This window comes from Chlorocebus sabaeus, chromosome 5, assembly GCF_047675955.1.
Source record: "Chlorocebus sabaeus isolate Y175 chromosome 5, mChlSab1.0.hap1, whole genome shotgun sequence".
Lineage (NCBI taxonomy): Eukaryota > Metazoa > Chordata > Mammalia > Primates > Cercopithecidae > Chlorocebus > Chlorocebus sabaeus.
Window position 1 is genome coordinate 54,729,449 of NC_132908.1, and position 23,109 is coordinate 54,752,557.

At 52.6% G+C, this 23,109-nt stretch overlaps 1 protein-coding gene across 1 annotated transcript; it reads left to right on the plus strand.

Annotated features, from left to right (window-relative positions):
* Positions 1 to 1,412: 1,412 nt before the first annotated feature.
* Positions 1,413 to 23,109, plus strand: ADGRG3 (adhesion G protein-coupled receptor G3). The gene is made up of 12 exons (XM_007993467.3): positions 1,413 to 1,570; positions 6,434 to 6,587; positions 9,361 to 9,499; positions 11,374 to 11,520; positions 12,382 to 12,516; positions 13,018 to 13,057; positions 13,700 to 13,800; positions 13,940 to 14,052; positions 17,656 to 17,936; positions 18,114 to 18,207; positions 19,325 to 19,608; positions 22,061 to 23,109. The coding sequence occupies exons 1-12, from the start codon at positions 1,498 to 1,500 to the stop codon at positions 22,168 to 22,170; spliced, it is 1,671 nt and encodes a 556-aa protein (XP_007991658.2). The 5' UTR covers positions 1,413 to 1,497; the 3' UTR covers positions 22,171 to 23,109.

Here is a 23,109-nt window from a genome sequence, read left to right on the forward strand (position 1 = left end):
AGGCGCCAGGATGGCCCGGCACATCCAAGTCCACTGCCCCACCTCACCCCCACCTGCAGCTGGAAGGCAGGTCTGCAGGTCTTCCTGGAAGGGAGGTCTGCAGGTCTTCCCGGAGAAGGCTGGCTGGCTGGGTGTGGCGCAGTGGCAGGCCCAGCCATTTATCTGCCTTTGCAGCCCTCCCTGCAGGGGAAGGTTTTGGGGCTCAGGAAGCCCTGGACTCTGACCTGCTGCTCCATGCTAAATTCCCACCTGCTTCCACCCCATGAGTGACCCTGACATCCCCTCCCTACCCCTTCCCAGACCCAAAGGGCTCAGCAGGAGACACTGAGAGGGAGGAAGGGGAAATGGAGGCCAGCGGGGGCCGTGTGGCTCCCCAGTTCGATCCCAAGGCTAAGTAGGGCTAGTGCCAGCCCCGTGGGCCAGAGGGGGATGCCAGCAACCACACACCTTGGCGGGATGCCCTTCACCTTCCAATCTCCAAGTGGCCATGACCTCATCCACAGTGCATCTGTGGGGCCTCCAGAGTTGAAGCCCGAGTGGCTGGAGCCCCAATTCCTTTAGGCTGAAGCCCAGGTGTGTTTGCCACCCGCCCCCACACCCGATCAGTGACCAGCTAGGGTGTGAAGACAACAATTTCACAGATCTGATGATCAGAGGCGATGTCATGGCCACATCCACTGGCTGAGCGGCTCCGCCTGCGTTATCCGTGAGTTCATCACACACCTCCGGGGGCTCAGGGTGACAGACAGTGCATGCAAGGTCACCCAGCCAGGAAGTGGCCAGGACGGATGTCAGTCCAGACCTGACCAGCCCCCGGGGCCACACTCCTGTCTTCCCGCTCCCCTGCCTGTGGGACCGTCCTGTTATCCAGGCTGGTGGGGGAGGCTCAGGCCACAGGGTCAGCTCCTGCTCTCTTCCCACGCCTTCCAGCCTGGTTCAAGCCACAGGCTCCATCCGGGTCTTTGTCCTCATGCCCAGAGCCAGGTTCTGTGCCCAGGTTCTTGCAGGTCTCATCAAACCCTGACACAGCCTTAGGAGGCAGCCCCATTGCCATCTTCACTTTACAGAGGAGGAAACTGAGGCTCAGAGAGGCTCCCAGCTTGTGAGAGGAGGGGTCTGAGTACATGCGTCTGATTCCAAAGCCTGTGCTCGTCACAGTTCCCAGGGGTCTGCTCTGAGCCAGGCCTGTATGGCCACCCAGCCTCTGGCCCCATAGATCCACCCCAGTGGGGCCCTGGGGCACATATCTGGGTGGGCTCAGCAGCTCCCTCTGCAGGTGGACCCAGGGTGCGGTGAGACTGGGAGCACTACCCAGTTCCCCACGCTAACCTTTCACAACCCAACCGATGGGGCCATTGAGCAGGAAGGGTGAGAAAGAGGAGACAGGAAGCCAGAGCGGTGGGGCTGCAGGGTGGGGGCAGGCCAGCTCGGCAGAGCCTGGGGCCAGAGGGCCAGACAGCCGCAGGGCTCTGGTGGCGTGGGCAAGGCTGGCCAAGGATGGCGACGCCCAGGGGTCTGGGATCCCTGCTCCTGCTTCTCCTGCTCCCGCTTCTCCTGCTCCCGACCTTAGGTGAGTAGCTGGCTCCTCATCCCCTCCTGCCACACTTGGCCAACCCTGCCCTGCCGAGGGAGGGATCCAGGGACAGACGCAAGGACTAGAGAGGGTGAGGAGTTGGAATGTCTGGGACGTGTCCTCCGAGACCCCCCGTGGCCGCCTCATCACCTCCTCTAGCCCTGTCCCTTTGGGTCAGTCCTTTCCTTCCACTAAACTTTGCTCAGGACTGGTCTCAGGTTCCCTTTGTTGCTCCACAGTGCCCTGGAGATAGGGGAGGTCGGAGGGTGCTCCCTGACTCCCCGACCTGGGCTGTGTCTCCCTGACAGCCCTGGCTCTGGGACAGGGGTCGGCCCTGGGCAGGCAATTCTCCAACTGGCTTGTGGCATCCTGGGGACAGTATTCGGACACTCTGGAAGCTGAGGCCAGGAAAGTCTGTCACCTCGTTCTTCTGGCCCTCTCCTCCTGTACATGTCACCCCACACCGGCTCCCTCTCCCAGTCTCAGCCACGACCCCTTGGTCCTCAGTGGCCTGAGCCAGGATCCACACTCCTCCCTGTCACTCTCCTGTCTCACACACAAACATGTGGTGCATCTCCAGAGGCCGTGGAAGTACCCAGGCCTTGCCTTCACTGGCCTCTCTCCCGGGAAAGCTGTCCCCCTACCCCTTGCCCACCTAGGCGGCTCCACTTACCCTTCTTGGCCTCTGTGGTGTCTTAGCAACCCTCTCAGACAGAGGGAGGTGCTCCCTGTTAGTGCTCCCTCCTCAGTACTCCTGTGTCGGGGCCTGGCGGGCCGCTCTCGTTTTGCTCCTGACTCAGTGAGGGGCCTGCATGTCCATCTCCCTGTGTGTCCAGCGTGTGGTCGCATGACTTTGGCCACACAGATCAACTGCTTTGGGCTTCAAAGAACCGTCTTCTCTTCAACCATTGGGAGATTCAATGGAGTAAATCAGTCCCTGGCTCAAAAAAGGGTGGGAGATGGTAGCACTGTCCTCCTAGTGGCCCCGGGAGGTCCTGGTACAGAGCAGGCCACCGGGCAGCCCTTGATGGATGCATGAATGGAGCCACCGATGGCAGCTGTGACCAGGGCTCATGGGCATCCTCAGGCCCCAGTTGTCATCGCTGGTTGGGTCTTCAAGGCTCCTCCAGGCGATGCTGTTTCCCCCGTGGTGATGTGGGCGCTCTGGTTGGGGCAGAACAGCAGCCATTTGATCGAGCGAGGAGCTTTGAGAGGTCTACACACAGGAAGGTCTACACACTTCCTGTGTGGACAGTGATGTGTTAGTCTCCATTCATCCATTTGCCCATTCATTCATTCAGGAAGCAGCGATGGTGCCCTCTGCTCCTGCTGGTACCACTTGGCCCCTGCCCTCAATAGGCTGACAGTCTGCAGGAGTGACACAGTGTGGTGGGGACTCGCATGTGAGACCCAGCTGTTAGGACTGAGCAGGGGTGGATGCAATGGAGGGGCTGGCATGAAGGGACACATGACAAAGGTGTGGGCAGAGCACGGGGAGCAAGGAGGGTGGTCGCTGGGCAGGCTGGCACTTGGGGCGGCCTTCAGCACCCTGAGGTCTAAAGGGCCCAGGAGGGAGTGGACCCCTGGGCTTCTGGAGCCAGACTGTGGCTGCAGGAGGGAAATGGCGGTGGTTTGCTCGTGGTGAGCCAGCAGGGGCTGAAGGAGCCATGCGGGTTGGGGGTGAGTGCCCACCCTGCCCTCCTCCTGCCCTCTGATCTCCAGTCCACTCCCCATTTGCTGACCCCCAAATGGGGCAGCCCATGGAGGCCAAGCTCTGGAGCACAGAGGTTCCGGAGAGGAGGGGAGCGTTATCCCACCCACAGGCCTAACACAGCATCTCCTCGTCTACATGAAGTGCTTGCAGTGTCTTCAAAGAATAAACACGGAAAAGATATTTAACGATCCTGTCTGTGTAGGGTGCTTGCCAAGAGCTTCACTAACATGCCTGCAGTGAAGTTCATGGCAATCCGGGAGGGAGTCTCTGATGTCACCCACCAGGGGGCTGCCTGCACCTGCGCTCATTCATGAGAGCAGGGCTGGGATGGCAGAGGATGGCACCTGCCCTCAAGCTGATGATGTTCTCTCCCGTCCTCTTCCTTCCCTTCCCATTCCCTCCTCCCCTCTCCTCTCTTCTTCCCTCTCCCTGTTTCTGTCTTCCTCCTCCTCTCCCTCTTCTCCCCTTTATTTAAAAAGCAAACATGGATCATTTTACATGCATGCCCATCTATCATTTTCATTTCCTATTAAACAGTGCATCATAAATATCTTTGTAAACTAACAGAAATTTACAGTTCCTTTATAAGCTATCTAAAACAAATTATCACATATAGAGTCCACTATTACAAAATCCACTCTAAAATGTTATTTTTTTACTGTATTGTTACTCTTTATTCAGCCATTATTTTTATCATGTATTTTTTTGTCTTAATGATTAAAAATGAACAGTTTTTTTAAAATATGACAGTAACACTGGACATGAGTTTTTAAAAATCAAAAAGCAGAGAGGGAAATAAAAAATGGAAAGCAAATGAGCCGCTGCCCGCCTCACCCCCCAGCACCACCCATTGCAGAGGGATCTCTCCTAACAGTCCCTGGGGGGCAATCCGAAAAGTGACGACACAGGGCCAAGACCCACTTCCCGTCCTCAACGGGAGAAGGATACAACAAAGCAATTCAGAGTAAAAGACATATAAGTGGCCACAAATACACAGGTAGATGCTCAAAATCCTTATGAAAATAAGATTCAATATCATCTCTCAGACTGGCAAAAATTCAAAAGTTTAGTAAACTATAGAATAATAGGCATGTGAATAAGTAGTCACTCTTACCCACTTTGAGTGAGAGTGTAAATAGGTACACCATTTTCTGGAGGGAAATTCAATAATACCCAGCAGTTTTTTAAAGCACATACAGAAAGTCCTATAATAGGAATTTTTTTTGTTGTTGGTTTTTTTTTTTTTTTTTTTTTTTTGAGACAGAATCTCTCTTTGTCGTCCAAGCTGGAGTGCAGTGGTGAGATCTCGGCTCACTGCAACCTCCGCCTCCCGGGTTGAAGCAATTCTTCTGCCTCAGCCTTCTGAACAGCTGAGATTAGAGGCACCCACCACCACGTCCAGCTAATTTTTGTATGTTTAGTAGGGCTTCCCCATGTTGGCCAGGCTGGCTGGTCTCAAACTCCTGACCTCATGATTTGCCCGCCTCTGCCTCCCAAAGTACTGGGAGTACAGGCATGAGTCACCGCGCCCAGCCTTCCTGGCAGTGTTTTAAAGCACATACAGTTAGATACAGAAAGTCCTATGTTAGGAATGTTTTCTGTGAGTTCTCAACACAAGCTGAAAGATGCACACTCAAGAATTTTTATGGCAAATTGTGAAAAACAACATCCACCAAGAGGGGACTGGTTAAAAAAAGTGTTGCAATGCCCATGTAACGGAATAGTTTGCAACTATATAAAGAATGAGGTGGAAAGTTCTTCAAGATATATTGCTAGTCCAAGCGTGGTGGCTCATGCCTATAAATTCCAGCACTTTGGGAGGCCAGGATGAGCGGATCGCTTGAGCCTAGGGGTTTGAGATCAGCCTGGGCAACACAGCAAAACCCTGTCTCTACAAAAAATAAAAATAAACAGCATTAAAAAATGAAAAACTAGCCAGGCATGGTGACATGTGCCTGTAGCCCCAGCTACTTGGGAGGCTGAGGTTGGAGGATCAATTGAGCCTGGGAGGTCTAAACTGCAGTGAGCTATGATCATGCTATTGCACTCCAGCCTGGATGACAGAGCAAGACTCTGTCTCAAAAGAAAAAAAAAGATATATTGTTAAGTGACCTTATTTGTGTAAATTTTTAAAATGATGTATTGGCAGGGTGCGGTGGCTCACACCTGTAATCCCAGCACTTTGGGCAGCCAAGGCAGGAGGATCGCTTAAGGCTGGGAGTTTGAGACCAGCCTGGGCAACATAGTGAACATAGTGAGAACCCTCTTTAATCAATTAAAACATTTTTAATTATAAAAGATGTACTTATAAATACTTGCATATGCATACCTTCTGCAAAATTTCTAGAAGGCTGTGCAATAAACCGTTAAAGGTGGTAAACTCTTTGAACACCTACAATGAGCTATGTCCTTTATCTCCAACCCTTCCCAAAACTGGCAAGGAACGTATTATTAGCTCCATTTTGCTGGCAAAAGATTGAGCCTCAGAGAGTTTAAGTTGCCTCAGGACATACAGCTAGTAGATGACCCAAAGCTTCCACTTCCTGCCCTGTATTAGGTGAAAGGGAACTGAACTAAAAGTGACAAAAGCTGGTCTTTACTCCCGGAGCAGCCTCCAACTACCTAGTAACCTTTCTCAAGTCATTTTGCTCCAGGGGCCTTGGTTTGGTGTATTTTCTACCTGTCCCAGGAAGTAGCTGTGAGGGTTGTAGTGTGAATGCGGGAGAATGAGGCAAACCAAGACAGAATACATCCAAGAGTTTGACCAGGAGGCCACAGTTACAAGGGCTTTGGAAGGTCTGATGTGGAATAACTGAAAAGCCAGGCAGACTCCGTGGAGGAAGGGGTAAAGGAGTAATAGCACAAACATATTAAACCTTGTATCTACAAAGCCACGTGCCAAGCCTTTTGTACATGCTTTTTCCAAAGCATCCTACCAGCCCTGGGAGATGGGGGTATTTGTTTTTACCTTGGGAACAGCCCCAGAGACGGTCTGCATCCTGCTCAAGTGCACCATTAGTGTGATGTATGGAGCTGGAATTCCAGCCCAACCACCAGACTCTGGAGCCTCAGCTCCTTTCCCCCATCCTCGTCCTTGTTGCCCATCTTCATCCAGCCCATTCACACTCTCGGCATTCCTTCCTCAGGTCAGGAAAAGACCACTGAACAGCCAAGAAACCCCTGCCTGGGGAGCAACAACATAGACAAGTACGACATCCTCAACTTGAATGACAAGGCTTCGTGCTTCACCAAGTGCAACCAGTCGGGCAGCAACTCCTGCAATGTGGAAAACTTGCAGAGGTGAGGGGGCCCTCTGAGCTGGAAGGGGAATTTGAAGCTGCTAGAAGGGGACCTATCAGGAAGGGATGGGGCCATCTGACCCCATGGCCCCAGAAAATGCTGTTGCCATCTGACCCTTCCACCTTGTTTGACACCGCAGTCCCCCTGACCCAACACCCCCATTCTGGCAGTTGGGGTCCCTACTGATCTAGGGGATTTAGAGATGAATCCACTCCTATCCTGGCCCTTGGGAGTTGTGGAAGGACCGACACAGACCCAAATAATGATGACTCCAGAGTGTATACAGAAGGGCAGACAAGGTGCCAGGTTAGCCTGGAGGAGGGAAGTTGGCCAAGGCTTCACAGAGGAGGAAACCTGGAAAGGGCTTTGAAGGGTGCATAGGAGTTTTCCAGTTGGATCTAAGCAATGGTGGGGATACAGGCAACAGAACTTGAGAGTAATGGGGGATAACTACAATGCTTTGAACTGTAACAACGTAAACTGCGTGGGGATGGAAGAGACAATGGGCACATGCGATGGGTGGGAGATAGGACTGGAAATAAAAGCAGAGACTAAGGTGTGAAGGGTTGTGTAAGCTATACCAATGGCAGGGGTGTGGCAGGGCAATGACATATTTTAAGCGCAGGTAGAGTATAGTCAATTCTGCATTTTGTGAAGATTGCTCAGGCTTCAGGGATGGCTACAGGGGTGGTGATGCAGGAAGACATGACCAGGGCTCTGGGTGGGAGTGAGGGCCAAGCCAGCACCACCAGCAGCAACTGGCATTGTGTACTTGCAAAGGAGAGATGGAAGGGGGAGATGATATGATGTAGACTCAATAAGACAAGAGACTGGTTAGATGTGGGGGTGAGGGAGATGAAGGGATTTAGAACACAACATCTTTAGGAGACATCTCCAAAAACATCTCTGCCTCTCTTTCCTTCTCCCACTCTTAATCAAAGTTGCCCATAACTCTTCTGGGATACCTAGAAAAGCATGTGGCTTGTATTAGTACTTAATGAATATGTGTTAAAGGAATGAGTAAAATCCCTGTGCTCTCAGGCTTGGTGTTAGGACAGCCATCTCATTGGATCATGTTATTTCGGTGGCCTGAAAATGCTTCCATTCCCACCTGCAGCCGATCCAGTAGCTTCTTAGCACCCTAGTGCTGTTCAGAGGCTCTTCTTTGTGCTGCCAAGGTATATACCCAAAAGAATTTAAAACAAGTCTCCAAACAAAAGCTCATACATGGGACAGGCACGGCGGCTCACGCATGTAATCCTAGCACTTTGGGAGGCTGAGGGGAGCAGATCACTTGAGGACAGGAGTTTGAGACCAGCCTGGCCAACATGGTGAAACCCTGTCTCTACTGAAAATACAACAAAATTAGCCAGGCCTGGTGGCAGACGCCTGTAATCCCAGCTACTCGGGAGGCTGAGGTGGGAGAATTGCTTGAACCCAGGAGGTGAAGACTGCAGTGACCCGAGATCTCTCCACTGCATTCCAGCCTGGACAACAGAGTGAGAGACTCCATCTCAAAAAAAAAAAAAAAAAAAAAAAAAAAAGAAGAAGAGGAGGAAGAAGAGGAAGAGGAAGAAGAAGAAGAAGCAGAAACAGCTAGTACATGAATATTTGTAGCAGCATTTTTTCACAGTAGCCAAAAAAAAAAAAAAAAAAAAAAGAGAGAGAGAGGAAAATACCCAAATGTCCCTCAATGGATGAAGGCATAATCAAAATGTGATCTTCCCATACAATGAAATAGTATTCATCCATAAAAAGAAATAAAATACAGGGGCCAGGCACGGTGGCTCATGCCCAAAGTCATCCCAGTACTTTGGGAGGCTGAGGCAGGAAGATCACTTGAGGCCAGGAGTTCAAGACCAGCCTGGGCAACAGAGTGAGACACCAACTCTACTAAAAATAATTTAAAAAAAGAAATAAGGCCAGGTGCAGTGGTTCATGCCTGTAATTCCAGCACTTTGGGGAGCTGAGGTGGGCGGACTGCTTGAGGTCAGGAGATCGAGATCAGTCTGGTCAACATGGTGAAACCCCATGTTTCTCTACTAAAAATACAAAAAATTAGCTGGGTATGGTGGCTCATGCCTGTAATCCCAGCTACTCGGGAGGCTGAGGCAGCAGAACCACTTGAACCCAGGAGGCGGAGGTTGCAGTGAGCTAAGATTGCGCTACTGCACTCCAGCCTAGGCGACACAGTGTGACTTCATCTCAAAAATAAAATGGAATACTGATACACGCTACAACATAGATGAACCCTGAAAACATTATGCCGAGTGAAAGACGTCAGAAACAAAAGGCTGCATGTGGTATGATTCCATTTGCGTGAGCTATCTGGAATAGGCAAACTCAGAGACAGAAAGCAGATGAGTGACCGCAGAGGCCGGGGGAAGGGGGAGGGGAGAGCTTCATGGGTATGCGTTTCCTCTGGGGTGACGAAATGTTCTGGAACTAGATAGTGTGACGGTTGCACAACATTGTGACTTACTTAATGTCATTGAATTGGACACTTTAACATGGTTAAAATGGTAAATTTTACGCTATGTGCACTTTACCACATGCACAAAAAAAGACAAACACATAAAATACTCAGAGGGATGCCTAGCGGGAATCCTGCAGGAGCAGCCTGGACGGCCCCCAAGCCACTTTCCTTCCTCCTGCCCTGATCCCAGGGTTTTCACTTCGAAAGTTTGGGTCAGCCCTCTCACCCCAAGAGCCTGACGAGTGAGTAACTCAGTCTGCAGGATCTTACCCTCCCCCCATCCCTGGCCCTTTGCAGATACTGGCTAAACTTCGAGGCCCATCTGGTGAAGGAAGGTTTGACCGAGAAGGTGAACATGACTTTTTTGAAGGCTTTGGTCCAGAACCTCAGCACCAACACCGCAGAAGACCTCTACTTCTCTCTGAAGCCCTCTCAGGTGAAGAGTTCCCCAGCCCTCTTGGCTGGTTCAGACCCTATTTTTCTTGGACATATATTTCAAAACTCTAAGAGAGTTATATCCTGTGATTGGTGCTCATTAGGGCTTGTCTCTCTCCCACATCCCAATTGGCAGAGCTGTGTCTGTAAAATGAGCTCTAGTCTCCTCCAAGCCTAAAATTTCCTTGAGCTCTTCTACTGAGGGAATGTATTTGAAATGAGGGAAAGGGTTCAATGGACAGACTCTGGGTATATGCTGGTCTGGATTCAAATCCCAGCTCTGCTCTTGACCAGCCATTGCGATCATGGGCAAATTACTTTTCTGAGCTTTGGTTTCCCTGTCTGTAAAAAGATGAAGGTATTGCCCACTTTCAAGATTCACATGGCCAGGTGCAGTGGTGCACACCTGCAATTTGAGCACTTTGGGAGCCGAGGTAGGAGGACGGCTTGAGGCCAGGAGTTCTAGACCATCCCGGGCAACACAGTGAGAGTCCATCTCTACAAAAACAAAACAAAACACAAAACAAACAAAAGATGAATGAGAGGAGCAAATGAGATAATGCACAGCGAATGCTTGGGATAGCGAGGGCTCAGAAAGTCTCCTGCCTTTCGGAAGAAATGGATGTGGTGGTGGAACTTCAGGCTGCAAGGTGAGTTGGTTAGCGTTGAGGTACTTTTAGGTTTGTCTGGAGAAAGGGAAATGGAAGATAGATTCTTTCTCAACCCTTTATTATGTCACTCAAGCAGCTGAGCCCTCTGCATGGGTTATGCACTGGCCCCAGAAATCACCCACGTGTCCTTTCGATGAGGGTCTGGACTGGGAAGGAGAAAGTTGGGGCCTTCAGCTCCAACCATAAACCCCCTGTGCCAGTGGGCATGGGGTGCTTCTGAGGCAGGCCCTGGGTGGGTCAGGCTGTAGCCCTTAGTGGAACAGGGAGCTCAGAAAATGAATGAAACATGCTTTGCAGGTGGGCACAGTGGCTCACGTCTGTAATACTAGCATTTCGGGAGGCTGAGGCGGATGGATCACCTGAGGTCAGGAGTTCGAAACCAGCCTGGCCAACATGGTGAAACCTTGTCTCTACTAAAAATATAAAATTAGCTGGGCGTGGTGGTGCATGCCTGTGATCCCAGCAATTTGAGAGGCTGAGGCAGGAGAATCGCTTGAACCTGGGAGGCGGAGGTTGCACTGAGCTGAGATAGTGCCATTGCACCATTGCACTCCAGCCTGCGCAACAAGAACGAGACTTCATCTCAAAAAAAAAACGAAAAAACAAAAAAACGAAAAAAAAAAAAACCGCCATGCTTCACAATGACCACTGAAATGTATTTCAATATTTTGACGATTCTTTGTTTTTTAAAAAAGGTATTGTTGTTAGGCAGGCAGGATTTCACATTCAGAGTAAATGTGTGTGTCCTCCCTCTCTGCCCTTGTTCTCTTGCTTCCTGAACTTCCTTCCTGACAGTTTTATTATTTCCATTTATTCCTGAGTCAGAAGTCGGACACTGTCACAATCAAGCCTTGTGTAAACACTGGGACTGTTAGGGCTCTGGCCAAAAGCACAGGCCCTCCAGCCGTCCTCATACTTGCACATTCAGCTTGCCCAGGCGTCAGATGCCCAAACAGGCACAAGCTTAGCTCTACTCTCTGTATTGGGAAAACCGAGGCTCCACAAGGGCTATAACTTCTTTAGGGACGCATAGCCTGTGATGAGCAGAGCTTGCACTGTGTCCCAGGCGTCCTGCTTCTCAGAGCTGACAGTCCTAGGTGCTGCCCCCTGCCCAGTGTGCCTGTTTCCCCTCCCAGCTGGGGGAGTGGCAGGACTCGTGTTGGGGGCTGGGTACTGATGGGAGCTGCTGTGTCTGTGGTTGTAGATTCCGAGGCAGGTGATGAAGGATGAGAACAAGCCTCCTGACAGGGTGCGACTTCCCAAGAGCTTTTTTCGATCCCTGCCAGGCAACAGGTCTGAGGTCCGCTTGGCCATCACCATTCTGGACATCGGTTCAGGGACTCTCTTCAAGGTGAGGACTCAGGGAAGCTCCAAGGTTAAGTGCTAGGTCCTCTGGAGGCCCCAGCCACAGCTCGCTATCATTGGAGTCTCCTGAGGGATCCGATGGGGACGGAGCAGATAGTGAGCCTCTTAGTGTTTCCAACGCAGCCCGTGGTCATCCCAGACCCCTGTCGCTAGAGTCTATGGCCTTCAGACTCACACTGGTCACATGCTCTCAGATGTTTGACCCCCACACATCAGTGCCCTTTGGCTTGTCTGTGTATCCTGAGGGTGCTCATGTGCCCTGTGTGTTCTCGTGTGTGCACAAACATGCATGTCCTTTTCTGTTCCTGTGCACGCACAATCCCATGTGCTCAACTGTGATCATATCCACACTAGCAAGTGTACCCATGCCCTTGCACATGTGTGTACCAGGTATGTGCACCCAGAGGTGTGCATCCACTCCTGTGCAGACACGGGTACCCCTGAGGGCTGGTGTGCTCCCCCCACCAGCCCCCTTTCTACTGAATACACTCACGCTAAGACCCTCAGGGGCACGCTGTCCTCCCCGCTGACTTCCATTTCTTGGCTGATCTTAGCCCCGTGCTCCTTCTAGTTAAGAGGGCAGAGGAACTCTGGAGGCCAGCACTGGAGAGCTGCCACGTGGACAGCTTTGCGGCCAGGTGACCTGCTTGGCCCAGCCCAAGCAGGAGACCACTGGGAGCAGCAGGGAGGAGCCTGCCCATGACTGCTTAGCTCCCTGGTCCCCTGTTCCCTAACTCTGCCCTCCAAGCAAAAGGCCATGGGTTCCTGGAGGCTCCTAGGAACCCCAGCCTTGGTGGGTTGGGATGGCCCCTTCTGCAGCCTAGCTCCCCGATCTCCCCTTTCACAGGGCCCCCAACTCGGCCTGGGAGATGGCAGCAGCGTGTTGAATAATCACCTGGTGGGCTTGAGTGTGGGACAAATGCGTGTCACCAAGCTGGCTGAGCCTCTGGAGATTGTCTTCTCCCACCAGCGTCCACCCCCTGTGAGTCCCCTGCCCAGGCCTGGCAGTCACTGCAGGGCAGACAGGCGGGTGGGCACACCTGGGCCTATGGGCCCTGCATGGGACACTACACATCTGTCCCCTACCCTCCCACAGTCACCCAGGAGGAGCCATTAGGGCCATGCACATAATTGGGTCCAAGGCCACACACCATAGAGGCACACATGAGGACCTGGCAAGCCCACGTGCACACCCACGGCATTCCACACCCTCCACACCCGTGCTCCCCGGCACGCACACATGCATGCAGACAGCAAACCCTCCCGCCCACAGCCCCACACCACAGTCGTGCCCTCCACACGCAGGCCCAGGGCTCATCAAATGATGCACTTAATTTTTCTGTGTGGCCCATGGGCGTGAACCTTGCCTTCTACCTAATGCACACTCACGCTAGGCCTCGGGGGAGCACACCGTCCTCCCGCTTCCCCTGCCCTCCCCCAGCCTTCCCTTTTCCTCTCTCCTGACTTCCACTCTTCATTTCAGAACATGACCCTCACCTGTGTATTCTGGGATGCGACTAAAGGTAGGGCTTGGAGGACCTTCTCTGGGGTAAGACAGGAAAGGAGGGTATGGGCTGCATTGTGGGGCAGGGCAGGCTCCACTAGTCGAGTCCCTCCCCTGCCTTCCTCTTCCCTCCCCTCCTCTCCTCTTCACTCCCTCCATCCCCTCCCTTCCCCTCCCCTCCTCGCCTCCCTTCCCCTCCCCTTCCCCCCTTCCCTATATTCCCTTCCCCCCGTTCCCCTCCCCTCCCCTCCCCACTCTTCTCCCCTCCCCACTCTCCTCCCCTCCCCTTCCCACTCTCCGCCCCTCCCCTCCTTATATTCCCTTCCCCTCTGTTCTCCTCCCCTCCCCTCTCCACTCCCCTCCCCTCTCCACTCCCCTCCCCTCTCCACTCCCCTCCCCTCCCTTCCCTATATTCCCTTCCCCTCTGTTTTCCTCCCCTCCCCTCTCCACTCCCCTCCCCTCCCTTCCCTACATTCCCTTCCCCTCTGTTCCCCTCCCCTCCCCTCTATACTCCCTTCCCCTCTGTTCCCCTCCTCTCCTCTCCCTTGCCCTCCCCTCCCTATATTCCCTTCCCCTCTGTTCCCCTCCCCTCCCCTCTATACTCCCCTCCCCTCCCCTCCCTATATTCCCTTTCCCTCTGTTCCCCTGGCCTCCTCTCCAGGGCCCACTGGAGACTGGGCTTCTGAGGGCTGCTCCACGAAGGTCGCGCCTGAGGGGACTGTGTGCTGCTGTGACCACCTGACGTTTTTCGCCCTGCTCCTGGTAACAGCCCCCTCCACTCTGATCCCAGCCATCCCAGGGACTTCCAGCTCCTGCCCAGGGGAGGGGGCTGCCTGGTGGTCTTGGGGTATATGAGCCTGGCCTCCAACTGACGTAGTCCCGGTTCCTGGGTCACCCACAGAGACCCACCTTGGACCAGTCCACGGTGCACATCCTCACACGCATCTCCCAGGCTGGCTGTGGGGTCTCCATGATCTTCCTGGCCTTCACCATTATTCTTTATGCTGTCCTGAGGTGAGTGATCCCCAGCCCCCTACCATGTCTCTCTCCCACCCTCAAGGGAGGCAGCAGGGCAGGGTGGGAAGCACTCAGGTTGTGCAGCCCCTGACTGATGTCCTCTCCACACATTAGTGTCTTCATCCCAAAATAGGGTTGGGGGTTGAAATGTGTCAGAGCTAATTCAGGAGCAAGTGGCAGAAATTCAACTCAAATTGGCTTAAACATAATAGGGAATGTGTGGTTCACATAACTGAGAATAGCAAATAGCAAATAGGGTTCATGTAACTGAAAAACCCAAGGTGCATGGACTTCAGGCAGGGTTCAATCAAGGGGGAGTCAAAAGAGGTCCCCAGGACTTGATCTCCTTCTGCCTCTCACAGCTTCGCTCACCCCTTGACAGTCACATCGGGCAGCCTCACCACCCTCAGGGGCCCTGGCTGCCTCAGGATTGCATCATAGGTCCTTAGCTGCTTAGGCAGAAATAAAAGAGATCTCCTCTTTCCAAGTATTCTAAGATGAATCCCAGGATTAAGAAGGGTTTAAAAAATTTTTTTTTTATTTTGAGATAAAACAGAAAGCTGCAAAAATAGTGCAAAGAGTCCTGTGGTTCCTTCTCCCAGATTCCCCCTATGAATACATCCTAGACAACTGGAGTTCAATATCAAAACCAGTAGCTGGTGGTACAGTACTATTGACTAGAACATAGACTTTGCTCAGTTTTCACAATTTTTTATGCACATTCATGTCTGTGTGTGTGTGTGTGTGTGTGTGTGTGTGTGCAGGACACATCATTTGCTGAGCCCAGTCCAAAATGAAAATATAGAAGTCCGGGTGCAGTGGCTCATGCCTGTAATCCCAGCATTTTGGGAGGCCAAGGCAGGCGGATGACCTGAGGTCAGGAGTTCGAGACCAGCCTTGCCAACATAGTGAAACCCTGTCTCTACTAAAAATACAAAAAAATGAGCTGGGCGTGGTGGTGGCACATGCCTGTAATCCCAGGTACTCAGGAGTCTGAGGCAAGAGAATTACTTGAACCCAGGAGGCGGAGGTTGCAGTGAGCCGAGATCCACTGCACTCCAGCCTGGGCAACAAGTGCAAAACTCTGTCAGAAAGAAAGAGAGAAAGAGAGAGAGAGAGAGAGAAGGAAGGAAGGAAGGAAGGAAAGGAGGAAGGAAAGAGAGAGAAAGAAAGGAAGGAAGGAAGAGGGGGAGGGAAAGAAAAGAAAAAGAAAAAGAAAATATATGGCCCCTTATTCAAAAATTTTTAAGAATGTCAAGATGGCGACAGTAGAACATGAAGTCCTTCTGCATATGGGCCCTACACAGGTCACGTGCTCATGAAACTGGCCCTGTGTGAGCATGTGTCTGCGTGTCTGCGTGCATCAGCCTATGCAGTTTTATCCCATGTATACACCAGAGTTGAGTCTTACTGGTCTAACTTGGACCATGTGCCCATGCCTGCCTGGGTCACTGTGGTCAAGGGCTGGAATACACAGATTGGCCGGCCAGGCCACATGCCTGCTCTTGGGTTTGAGTTAACAAAGAACCCCTGGCCCCTGACCTATGTTGTGCTTGAGAGTGGGGACGGGCATTCCTCAGGGAAACCTGGGGCTGTGTCCAGAAGATGGGGGAGTGAGTGCACGACAGGCAGAAACAGCAGAGAGCACTGCAGCCTCACTCGCCTGGGCCCAGGCCATGGCTGAGGGACCCACAGGACCTGCCAGCTTGAAGGAGCCTAGGGAAGCTGCCAGTTCCCCAGCTTGTCCTGTCCCCCAGCCTCCTGGGGGTGCCTGGGAGTGACTTGAAGCAGCCCTTGGGTCTCCTGTCCCCGCCTCCAGGGCCGTCCCACTGCCCTCTCCATATGCCTCTGTGTTAGCATTTGGCCCCGGGCCGCAGCCCCTACTAGGCCCACCCACTCCATCACAGACCAACCCATGAGTGTAAGTGGTGCCCCTCACCCCCACCCTCCAAGCCCTGGCCTAGGACATGGTCCCAATCCCCAACAAGCCGAGTGTGACTTGCCAGCTGGCCATGTTGCTGGACCCTGTGAGCGGGGCTTGGAGCGCCAGGAGGAATTGCCACCAGCTCCTCAGGGTGGGGCCTGGCATCTCAGGTGAGGTGGACATGATCCCAGATGCTCCTCCAGGAAGCCCCCGGCTCCCCTCCCTCGACTGAGAACCCTTTTGAATCTGGTTTGCTAAGAATTCAAAGTGGGAGCTCCAGAGAGAGGGAGGTGAGCCTGGTGAGTAACTGGGCAGGGAGTCTGGAGCCCAGGGTTGGAGCCCCTGCCCTGCTCTGTGACCCCGTAAGACTCCTCCAATCCCTCTCTGAGCCTCACTCTCCTACTGCATTTTCGGCTTCATGCACCCACCCACCTGTCCATCTACTTCACCAGTGAATCCATGGCCCCTCCAGGGTTAGGCCTGAAGTTCACAGCATGGGAAAGACCCGAGGACGGAGAGAATGGGGAGTTACACTATGCTGCTGGGAAACGTCCAAATCAGCTCAGGCTAAGGGGCATTCAGAGATGGCCTCCCCAGAAGGAAACATCCAAGGGGTGTTTGAAAGGCAGAAGAACAGGAGTCAGGCAATTAAGGTGGGAAGAGCTGGGGAGCAGGGAAAGGCATTGAGAGCAGTGGGAAGAGCACTGGCAGAGTCTGGGAGGTGTGAAAAATCATCATGCATTCAGGAAACTGCGAGTTACACGGTTTGGCTAATGCAACTGTTACTGCATGGTGCCGCGAAGTTCCGGGCTCTTGGTGCCCTGAGCAAAGAATTGGATGAGATACACAGAGAGAGCCAAGCAAAGCAACGAAAGTGTATTCCACGCAGTATTCCACTCTCAGAGGGGGAGAGTGGGCTGACCTTTGCAAAATGAGATCAGCCTCACCTTGGTGTAGTTGGGTCATTCCGGGTGTTTTTTTCTTCTCTTCCCAAGGCTGCCTAATCTCTAGCCAGTGTCTGGCTTTTGACTGATAGGTGTGTGTTGTTCAGTTACTTTGAGCCCTTGTGCACTTGTGCGTCACCTCCATCCCATAATTTTAAGTACATGCATGATATGCAGCCCATATGCATGAACCTTAAGTAGCTAATTATCATACAGGGTTATGTGAAAGATACTTTTTCTCTCTCATGCAAATGCCCATCTCTGAAGAGCTGCCCCTTACCGGTTTGGCCTGGATCTTCCTGGCCATAGGGTCCCTTTTTTATATCACTTTTGTCTTGCCTGCTGAACCTCTGCTTTTCATCTTGCTTCTTGCTCACCCACCCCATTCACCTTGCTTCTATTCTCTGCTTTTGCCTATTCTGCCCTTTATCCAACTTTTAATTCCCTTTGCTATTCTCCTGCCTCATTTTCCGGCCTCATTTTCCCTATTATCCTGCCTCACATCGATCAAGGGATGAGGTTGGTAGGATCCGGAACCCACAGGGCCCCACGGGCCATGAGAGGCTCCTGGACTTGAATCTCAGGACATTTCCACTCTGTCTGCTGGCAGGGGCAGAAGCTGGCAGTGGGGGTGGAGAGCCATGGGCTGTTTGGGGTGGACAGGCCTGGATGCCTCATGAGCGCTCCCCATGGGAGCTGTGGCCCCTTGGGGCCTCTTATTTCTCTCCCCAGGCTTTCCCGGCAGAGGTTCAAGTCAGAAGATGCCCCAAAGATCCATGTGGCCCTGGGTGGCAGCCTGTTCCTCCTGAATCTGGCCTTCTTGGTCAATGTGGGGAGTGGCTCAAAGGGGTCTGATGCTGCCTGCTGGGTCCGAGGGGCTGTCTTCCACTACTTCCTGCTCTGTGCCTTCACCTGGATGGGCCTGGAAGCCTTCCACCTCTACCTGCTTGCCATCAGGGTCTTCAACACCTACTTCGGGCACTACTTCCTGAAGCTGAGCCTGGTGGGCTGGGGTAGGTGCTGCCTGGATGGACAGAATAAACAGCCGACCCCGAGGGTACAGAGGAAAATAGCATTGGGGAGAGAGAGGAGGGGCTCCCAGAGCTGGAAGGATGGCCATCTGGAAGGGATGTGGAGGAGGACGTGCCAGTAAGCCCCAGTGATGCCATGCCGCTTCCCCTTGTGCCCAGGCCTGCCTGCCCTGATGGTCATCAGCACTGGGAGTGCCAACAGCTATGGCCTCTACACCATCCGCGACAGGGAGAACCGCACCTCTCTGGAGCTGTGAGTGGCGGCTGTGGAAGCAGGGGCAATGCCGCATATTGGGGCTGGAGAGAGGTGGGGAGACGAGGGATTTCTAGGAAAATCTAGACCAAATGTGTCAAGACCAGAAGAATCCTCAGATCCAGCTAGCTCATGGCACAGAGAAGTAAACTGAAGCCTAGAGAGAGAGAGGAAGTGAAATGAGAGAGGGGCCTGAGAAAGGAGAGGGAGAACTGGACCAGCAGGCAGGATGCCTTACTCGAGCCCACATGGCACCTTGAGGCAAAGTAAAGAAGGTCACCCTGTCCGCATGCTGGGTGTGCAGCCTGCAGAGTGGAGGGTGTGTTGGATTTCAGTCCCCACCTGCTGCCCAGCCAGGTGTCCTTGTTCAGGCCACCACCTGCCCAGTGATTCCCAGTAGCCCTAGGTCTAGTCCAGGCTCTGCCCTGTCTGCTGTGTGTGTGACCTTGGCAGGCCCGATCTCTCCCAGGGCCTCAGTCTCCTCATCTGCACCATGGGGGAACTGATCAACATGCTCTTTGAGGCCCTTTGCCCCTGCAGTGCAGGGGGCGGTGGAACTGAGTTGTTTCTAGACTCCCACCTTGGGATCCTTGGGGCACTCATCACTGGGCCCATGGCTCTCTGCTAAAAGGAGCTGGTAAGGCCTTAGACCTGTCCCCAGGGCCTCAAAAGCAGGGGCCCCAGGAGCCGGGGAGGTCACAAAGGTGCAGGCAGTGGGCCGGGTGGGGACTGCAGTGAACTGGCAGTCACAAGCCCATCTAATTAGCGGCCAGTTACTATCCTTCAGGAGGGCATCCACAGAGCTGCCAGGTGTATGATTTTATAGGAGAAGCAGAAATCTAGGTATTTGTACCAAAGTTTCTGATTTTAAAGGCGGCCACTAATTCAGTTTTTTCACAGTGTAATATGGGGCAAATGAAACATGTCTTTGAGGTCATTTTCGCATTAAAGAGACTGGAGTCTGGTGATGGCCCCTCCCACAGCGGGAGAGCCAAGGATTGATGGGTGGAAATGGGAGAGGCACCTACACAGACAGAAAAGCTCAGCCAGGGGACTTCCTGGGCTTGCTGGCCAGAGGTACCACTCCCAGTCCCACCACAGGTGTCCCCTCCTCTAGATGCTGGTTCCGTGAAGGGACAGCTATGTACACCCTCTATACCACTGTCCACGGCTATTTCCTCATCACCTTCCTCTTCGGCATGGTGGTCCTGGCCCTGGTGGCCTGGAAGATCTTCACCCTGTCTGGCGCGACAGCGGTCAAGGAGCGGGGACAGAACTGGAAGAAGGTGCTCACCATCCTGGGCCTCTCGAGCCTGTTGGGTGTGACATGGGGGTTGGCCATCTTCACCCCATTGGGCCTCTCCACCATCTACATCTTTGCACTTTTCAACTCCTTGCAAGGTGAGGCCCCTGCACCAGGGAGGTGATGGGCTGTGTTGTCTGTCCCAGGAGGTATTGGGAGGTGGGGAAGAGGGTGGTTTGCAAAACACAGGACTCTGGTCAGGCTAGCTCAAGTCAAGGATGTTGATTTCAAATATTCAGAGCAAGGGTCCAGGGCAGCAAAGTCTGGCTGCTGTATTAGTCCGTTTGTGTTACTATAATATGAAGGAATACTGGAGACTGGGTAATTTGTAAAGAAAATGGGGTTAATTGGCTCATGGTTCCACAGGCTGTAGACAAAGCACAACACCAGTATCTGCTCCTGGTGAGGCCTCAGGAAGCTTCCAATCATGGTGGAAGATAAAGGGGAGCCAGCATATCACATGGCAAGAGTGGGAGCAAGGGAGTGGGGAGGCACCATGCTGTTTTAAATGAGATCTCGCATGAACTCCGAGCGAGCGCTCACTCATCACCAAGGAGATGGTGCTAAGCATCATGATGGTGATATGGATTCATGAGGATCCACCCCCATGATCCAATCCCCTCCCACCAGGCCCCACCTCCAACATTGGGAATCACATTTCAATATGAGATTTGGAGGGAACGAACATCCCAGACATATCAGCTGCCTTCATGGGAGCTGCTACCAGGATCAGAAAAAGCCACCCAAACCAAAGCAGATACGTTCCCCATCGTTTTCCTGGAGCTGTGGAGTCTCTCACCTAGTGTCTGTGGAAACTCCTTCATTCTCTCTCCACTCACCCTTTACTACCTATGGCCCCAAATGGTTACCCAACATGGCTGCCATAACTCTACCTGACCTTGCAAGTTGGGTGTCCATCATGCATCTCTGGTCCAATCAGCAGTGACCAGAAGGGCAGAATCATGTGATCTGATGTCCACATGACATAGACGGTATCTCCAGAGATCTATAGAGGTAGGAAGGAAATGCTTGCTACATTTGCTACCGGCCCCCACAGGGCTCTTCCTCTGAGATCCCAGCAAAGGGGTAAGAGCAGTGCATGGGTTAGGGTTTATATGTGCTCTATTTGCTCCTTGCATCCACAGCTCAGAGAGGCATCACAGCCTGACTGTGTGTGAGAGAAACGGCCAAGACAGGAGTGACGAGACTCAACCTGTTCAGAGGAGTCACTAGAAACCCAGGCATCCTAGATTCAGCGGGTACAAGCCCCAAGACCAGGGCTGGCTCCCAGTGCCCCATGAAACTTTGTGACTTAGTGGCTGGGGCCAGGCAGCCCTGGGTCCAAATCCTAGCCCCATCCATGACCCAGCAAGTCACTTGGCTCCTCCCATCCTCATTCATCTCGAAATTGGAATAATCCCATACTTATTTTACCAGATTGTTTGTTTGTTTGTTTGTTTGTTTTTGAGGTGGAGTCTTACTCTGTTGCCTAGGCTGGAGTGCAGTGGCATGATCTCAGCTCACTGCAACCTCCACCTCCTGGGTTCAAGCAATTCTCCTGTTTCAGCCTCCTGAGTAGCTGGAACTACAGGTGCATGCCACCATGCCCAGCTACTTTTCGTATTTTAGTAGAAATGGGGTTTCGTCAATTTGGTCAGGCTGGTCTCAAACCCCTGACCTCAGGTGATCTACCTGCCTCAGCCTCCGAAAGTGCTGGGACTACAGGCGTGAGCCACTGTGCCTGGCCTGTCAGATTTCAAAATGAACAATGACAATGAATATGTGGGAACCACTAGGTCTTCAATATGTGGGAACTATATCAATTGTCACAGAAATTATGACTGTAAGGCCATCTGAGGCTGTCTCCAGATGGAGAATCATGAGTCCATGCCTGAAGAATCCCAGGGGTTGATGGTTGGGGAGAAATGCACCTTGAAACGATAGCTGACCTTGTTATTCTTTCAGGGGTTACCTTGATAGGTAAGCCTGCACACTTCACTCTACAAAGTTTCCACTGGGTCTGGATTATTCTGTTACCTCCTCTCTTCCTCTCCAATACAACAGAGCCCTTGGTATACTTGAATTGCCCATTGAATTCTTCTCAATATTTGTCATGTATATAGTGTTTCAGTTACAGATTTCCTTGAAACAGAGTTTTTCTAAGTCATGTTCTATACTTACTATCATTTCTTGCACCCAACACTTTCCCTTTTCCTCTTGCTGGAGTGCCTCCCATAATAATCCTTTATAGAGGGAGTGATGGTTGTTTTGCATGTCTGAAAATTCCTCTATTTTGCTCTTTCTTTTCTGTAATAGGCATATGTAGATATTTTATTTGAAGGTCTCTGTTTTTCATTTCCAATATTTCTATTTGGTTCTTTTTTATTTCATTTTTGAAATGGTTGTGAAATGGTTGCATTTTTGCCCGACTTTCCCAGCAGTTCTTGAGTGGTTACGGTGGGTCTCCTCCCTCTCAGCAGCCACCAGCCCCGGCTGCCTCACTCCCTGGCACCCCTTTCCAGGCTCACTGAGGCCTCTCCTCCCTGACAGGTGTCTTCATCTGCTGCTGGTTCACCATCCTCTACCTCCCAAGTCAGAGCACCACAGTCTCCTCCTCTACTGCACGACTGGACCAGGCCCACTCCGCATCTCAAGAGTAGGAAGGCACGGCCCTGCAATCTGGACTTAGCTCTGGCTCGCTGTGTGACCTTGGGCAGCTCTGTGCCTCCCTCTGGGCCAGTTTCCTTCTCTGTGCAATATGGCTGGGGAGGGAGAGGATGGGACCAGGTTTGACCACGTGGCTTCAGAGATCCCCTCCAGATCCAACTGCAGGTTCAAGAGTACACATAAGCAGGTTTGCAGGGCTCTAAAGTTCCTATAGTCCTGAGAGCACCTGCCAGCAAAAAGTGACAGTCACCTCCATGCCCTACCCTCATTGCAAAGCCCTCACCCACATTCTGTCTCAGCAAGGGAGGAGAGTCTGTTGCTGGCGTAGCCCTGGAAGGAGCCCCCAGCCTCTCCCCTCTTCCTTGTCACTGGCCTCCCACAGCTACCCCTATGGCTGCCTGTAACCTTGAGGGGCATTCAGGAGGCCAGCATTCCCTCAGGCATTGGGGGTTTGTTTTGGGGGGTGGGAGTTAATCCTCCCACCCAGTCTGCCCCTGGTCTCTGCCCATCCCATCAGAGCCCACCCTCCTGGAAGAGACCCCAGTGTTCAGGGTGCTGGCAACCCTGCAGGTATCCAGGGACACTGCATTTCAAAGAACCACTGAATGGGTGAGCTACCTTGGGCAAACCCCCCACTCCCGATTCTGACTGCCACGTACGTGGGTGGCCCAACCTCTGACCTGCTGTCATCATAGAGGTAGAAAGCAAATGATCTGGGGCTCAGCACACCTGGGGGTGCTCCCACTCATTCACTGTGTGGGGCCGAGGGATGAGGGTGGGGTTGAGGGCTCCCTGAGCAGAGGCTGGGCATTGCCACTAGAACCTGAGCTCCTAGAGAACAAGGACCTGGGTGGCCTCGCTCACTGTTCCAGCCCAGGCCGAGCACAGGGCCTGGCTCATGGCAAGCCTTGAATAAATATTTGTTGGCTGAA